The following is a 5,788-nucleotide window of genomic DNA, read 5'->3' as shown; positions in this document are numbered from 1 at the left end:
ATCATAATAGAATATTGTGTACCTAGGATAAAAAGACGTTTCCCTTCTTTGTGCACATGATTATTCAGGTCACAAAGGTATTATTTACAAGTTAGTCACGTCTGCCATTTGAGGTTACATATACATATGAATATGATCTTTCAACTTATGGGTTTGACATATTGTACTTTTGCCATATCGAAAATGACTTCAACCAATAAACTTTTAACAAAAAAAATTTTAGTTCGAAAAAATACACAAGAATAGTGTATTCAGAATTATAACACAGGCACCTGTGTATTTCAGGGCCTATTTAGATAAGAATATTTAAAAATCCTGATGTAATAGAGCATTTCTGAGCCCGGATCTGGATTCAGCTACCAAAATTGAACGGAAATGACTAGTCTCATCTATTGTACAATTTTAAAGCCGGACTATGTAATTCAATGTATTACACAAAAATGATGATTTGTTCATAATCCTGAACTAAACTTTCCAGATGGCAGCCAATCAAAAGCCGTATGTGAAATCATCGATCTTGGTTCTGATACGGAATCTGAATTGGAAAACCAGCTTAAAGTGGAGCCTGGACTTGATCCAAATGAAGTGTCCGAGATTAAAATATTAGGTAATTGACCATTTTACTTATATTAATCGGCAATGAAAATTATCTGTAGGGTCCTTTTTTCACTAATCATATTTCCGGATTTCTTTACAATTTCTCAATTCATAGAATATAGTCTACCGTGCTAAACAAAAAAGCGATAACTATATTTTTTAAAAGAAATTTCATACATGAAGATTTTTACGATCGTCAAAACTCTTTCTTTTATAATTTTTTATGATTTACAAAAAATAATCGTAATAAAGGATTTAATGAACAATTTAATTTAGCTCGCATATGCAAACTTTAAAGAGGTTCTAGTGCTGAATCCTTTTTTCGAGAAATGGTGAAAAAGCTTGAAGCGCTCATTCTTTTCACGTACTAGCAAATCGTTTGAGTGAAAGCCAGCGACTTTCTGTGTTCCTTTTTGTTTCACTCCGGCCATTCGTCTTCTGTACTTCTTAACCCTGAGTCCACCCTTAGTGTGTCTGTTCATATCTCCACACCTTTTAACAGGACGGACATAGTGGCCGACAGTAGTAACCGATGTTTTGTTCGGTTTGGGTCCGCTAATATTTGCCATTATTCTGCAAAAGGCCCGTCGTTATTGTTGCCACCTGATCAACCTCTATCCGAGTATGTTTCCCATAAGGTGAGTTTCGTATCAAAATAGATACCGAGATGTTTAGCCGCCTTTTGGGCCTGTAATCACCTTGCTTCTCACTTTTATCCTAATGCACATTTCAATTCTATTGGTCTGAAGAACCAAAATCTCTGTCTTCTGCAATGCCAGGCTCAGACCGCTCTCTTCCATTCAGCGGTTCACCCAACGCAGAACTTGGTTAGGCTTCATTTGCGCCTGCTCCATGTTCTGCGCTGTGATGATTGCTGCGATGTCATCTGACTAGCCTACCAGAAATGTGTCCTTTAGCACTGGAATCGTACAGCAGCACTCTTTTTCAGATAATTTCTTACCATCCGGAGGAGATACTGCGGTATATGTAAGAAATGCCGAAGTGCGAACATAATGTGCCAACATTTATCACTGTCTCGCTGACATTTTGGCTTCCACGATGCACTGATCTGCTTCCGCGGTACTGCGTCCTTTTCTACATCCATATTGTGGGTAGGATATTTCCCCAGTCACCAGTAAGCCCGGTATCGGATATCGTTTGAATCTTATGAGGCATGGCATTGTCGCAAGCTCATCGAATAAGTCATCGTGATTCCTTCACGAGGCTCGAATCTTCCTCTACCTGAGGGCCTCTGGTTACTACTGCTGCTCTGTGCCTGTGGGTATTCACGCTTCCTAAGTTTTTGTCGTTTAGCTTCGCCGCATTCCATCTCTTCGGCCTACGAGTGCGCACTTTCGGCTGATTCTTTTCCATATGCATCTGGAAAGTGATATACTGGTGATCACTGTAAAACGTTAATCCTCTTCCGATCTGCATCTACTGAATTTCTTCTCATAGTCACAAAACCACAAAACTCATTACACTCCTGAATTACAGTTCGCACCTTTGTGTCTGGTCCTGCAGCACTTAAAACACGCATCTATAATATCTGGGCGCTTACAGTTTCTGGATCGATGCCCGTACCCCATGCAGTTTATCCACCCTACCTAGATATACTCTGTTTTGAACAGCTGAGTCGCCGCTTGTTTACTTATCTCCACCACCGTCAGAGATTGGCCTTTGCTGTTAGGCTTATTGACGTAGACTTTAAGATGCTCTATGAGCTCTTTTAGATCTCGTTACAGTGCCGTCTCGACCTTTTTTCGGGTGGTGTATGCGGCTAGGACTCTGATCTCCATAGTTATTCTCAAAAATATGTTTTGAACTGTACATTCTCTCCCAGAATGTTTTTGAAGGCTTCTAAAAGTTCGTTACAGTTTTTTGTGTCTAGTCCCAATTCCAGCAAGACACATCCGGCTTTACTTTAGTGGATAGACTTGGCACCTGTGAATAGATTTTTTCTTCCACGGGTTTGATAACACAGACACACAAAAAAAAGTCAAAGTCCACGGAGGCGATCTTTGGGGTTCTATGGTTTTTGGGTCGCTGATTCCGAATCGTTTGTCGGTTTTTTCAGATCAGATCGCTTTCAAAGTCATTTGAAGGTCAAATGAAGAAAATATTGTTGAAAAAATCTGAAAAAATTCAGGCATAGGTTTTTTAGCAATATGAATCTGAATCCGGTGTCGGTTGACCTTCATTAGTTCAAGATCAAGGTCATTTGAGGGTCAAACCAACAAAATAACCTCAAAATTTTTTTTTTAAATTTATATATAGGTTTTGAGGGTCGTTGAATACAAATCCAAGGTTTATTTGATCATATCTGGTTATCTGAAGGTCATCTGAAGTCATTTGAAGGTCGAATTCGGAAAAAAGGCTAAAAAATCTGAAAAAATTGAGATGTAGGCTTTTGGCATGCTGATTCCAAATCCGGTGTCGGTTGACCTTCATGAGTTCAAGGTCAAGGTCATTTGAAGATCAAATCAATGAGGTACTGTTGAAAAAATGTTTAAGAAATTGAATTTAGAATCATCTTTAGTGTTTCTTCTATAGAGAAACTGGAAATATTAATTTATCTTTATCAACATTCGCTGCTGTGAATTTCTTGAAAGTAAGGCAGTGTACTTTCTTATCAATATTAGCTGCTGTAGATTTCTTGAAAGAGAAAGCTTTGTACCCATAAGAATGGTATATCCTTAAAAAAGAAGTGGGTACTTTTTGCCCTAATATGGTTAAAAATACATTTTTTATAAATGACCACATGTATTTCCGGTTATGAGTGAATGTTTGCGTGTGTGCATGTGTGGATCTGCGGATGCATGGATGTGTGGATGTGCGGATGTCTAGATGTTTCGATGTATGTAATCGATTCTTTTTCACCTTTTGCCTCGACTAGTCATGTGACGATGACAACTGCCCCGTAAGGGGATGTGTAGAATGATTCGCTCATACCCTAGTCGCGGTACCGATGCCAGTGGAAGTGCACTGCCTTACAGGGGGTCGACAGGGTGTGAGGATGATGCCGTAGTGTGTTCGTCGATGAGTTGACATTGTCCTCGTCAAAGATGAAAAGCCCTTTTACTTAGCCCTGGAGGGGTAAAAGCGTTATCACCTCCAGGACGGCGGACTCACCTGCAATCGGACCAGGATCCCTGTCGAGCGGGTTTATGTATAAAAATATGGAAAATTTAAACAAACCTTGAACCTCATCTTCTAAACACGTGTGCCCGAAAGATGTTAACGCATTTTGCTTCATTTGTGGAACATTTATTCCAAAAAAAAAAAAAAACGATCGACGATCGTTCAACGAAAATTTTCTGAATATATACAAAAAATGCTTTAATACAGATATAGTTTCGGGAGATTGGGCTCCTGATAGTATTTGCAATAACTGTCGCAAAATGCTTTCTATTTGGAAATAGACTAAAGACGATTCTAAATTGATCTTCATTAAACCCACAGAATGGAATGAGCCATTCAACGAAGATGATTGTTATTTCTGTAAAACCGATATCCTTGGGTATAATACAAAAAATTTACATAATCTTAAATACGCCCAGGTAGGATCAGTAAAAAAAGACGTTGAGAGAACTCAAACGATTGATGAAGTTGATGTTGACAGTATAGAAAATTTATCAATTGATTCTAAAGATGATGATGATGATGATGATGATGATGACAAAAGCACTAAGATTGATTATGAAAATCAAGATGAATGTGAAAGTGATAGCAGTGAAAGCTCTGATGTAGTTTATAAACCAGGTGGAGTAAGCAATAGAATTGCTGAAAAATTTACACAGTCCGAACTTAATGATCTCGTAAGAGATTTGTGACTACCTAAAGATGCTGCGGAACAGTTAGCTCCAGTTTTAAAAATTAAAAGTTTATTAGAAAAAGGTATGAAATTAACGTTTTATAGAAAATGAAATGAGAGTTTCAAGCAGTATTTCGAAGAAAAAGTCTTTGCTGAAGAAAAATTAGTGTACTGTTCAAATGTTAAAGGACTGATGGAAGAACTTAAGCCAAATACTTATAAAGATGATGATTGGAGACTGTTTATTGACTCATCAAAAAGAAGCTTAAAAGCTGTAATACTTCACAACACAAATCAATATGCCGCAGTACCTGTCGCACACTCTACGACAATAAAAGAATCCTTCCCTAGTCTTAAAAAACTTCTAGAGGCCATTGAATACAAAACATATAACTGGCTTATATGTGGTGATTTGAAAGTTTCAGGTATGTTGCTAAGACAGCAGTCTGGATTTACAAAGAATCCGTGTATCTTGTGCCTTTGGGATAGTAGAGATCGCGAAAAACATTACACGAATCATAAGTGGGCTGAAAGGAAATCACTTGAAATAGGAAAAGAAAATATCATTGAATTGGCCCTGGATGACCCAAAAAAAGTATTGATTCTTCCATTACATATTAAATTAGGAGCCATGAAGCAATTTGTGAAAGCCTTAGATGCAAATAGTCGATGTTTTAAATACTTGGAAAAGAAGTTTCAATATAAATCTGATGCCAAGATGAAAGAAGGGATTTTTGATGGTCCAGAAATAAGGAGACTTTTACAAGATGATAAATTTCCAACGACAATTACAAAAATTCAAAGGGATGCATGGCTCAGTTTTAAGGAAGTTGTGAAAAACTTTTTAGGAAATAAAAGAAGTGAAAATTATAAAGTTATAGTAGCCAAAATGATTAAGAACTTTGGAAAAATGGGGTGCTTCATGTCATATAAATTGCACTTCCTGCATAATCACCTGGATCGATTCCCAGAGAATTGTGGCGATTACAGTGAAGAGCAAGGAGAACGCTTCCATTAAGACATAAAAGAAATAGAAAAGCGCTACCAAGGCAGATGGGATGTCGCTATGATGGCTGAATACTGCTGGTCACTGAAAAGAGAGTGTAAAATTATAGGCAAAAAGCGAAAAAAATCGTTACGTCGATCATTTGATAGTAAGAGAGTACGGTATGAGCGGAAAACATGAACACAAGTTGATACAAAAAATATGTCTATCGTAATTGTTTATGAGGGATTGTTAATTTTTTTATCTTATTATGAGCTTGTACGTGAATTGATAAAGGTCTATCAAACTCGATATATGGGTTGTTATTTTCATATTTCAATGACCTTGAAAATACTCGATATGGTCAAAATGACCTAGGATTTAGATTCTAC

At 37.4% G+C, this 5,788-nt stretch overlaps 1 protein-coding gene across 2 annotated transcripts in view; it reads left to right on the top strand.

The window, feature by feature from the left end:
* The window catches only part of LOC117175973 (myoneurin-like), a 48,023-nt gene that overhangs the window by 26,322 nt on the left and 15,913 nt on the right, over positions 1 to 5,788 (top strand). The window contains exon 2 of one of the 2 annotated variants that reach the window (XM_033365866.1): positions 479 to 607. The exons of the other annotated variant lie outside the window; for it this stretch is intronic. Within the exon in view, the coding sequence (XP_033221757.1) occupies positions 479 to 607 (129 nt within the window). The remainder of the gene's footprint in view (positions 1 to 478; positions 608 to 5,788) is intronic. 2 annotated transcript variants of the gene reach the window in all.

Source organism: Belonocnema kinseyi, chromosome 1 (genome assembly GCF_010883055.1).
Source record: "Belonocnema kinseyi isolate 2016_QV_RU_SX_M_011 chromosome 1, B_treatae_v1, whole genome shotgun sequence".
NCBI classification, from domain to species: Eukaryota; Metazoa; Arthropoda; class Insecta; order Hymenoptera; family Cynipidae; genus Belonocnema; species Belonocnema kinseyi.
This window is presented reverse-complemented; position numbering and strand designations above follow the sequence as displayed.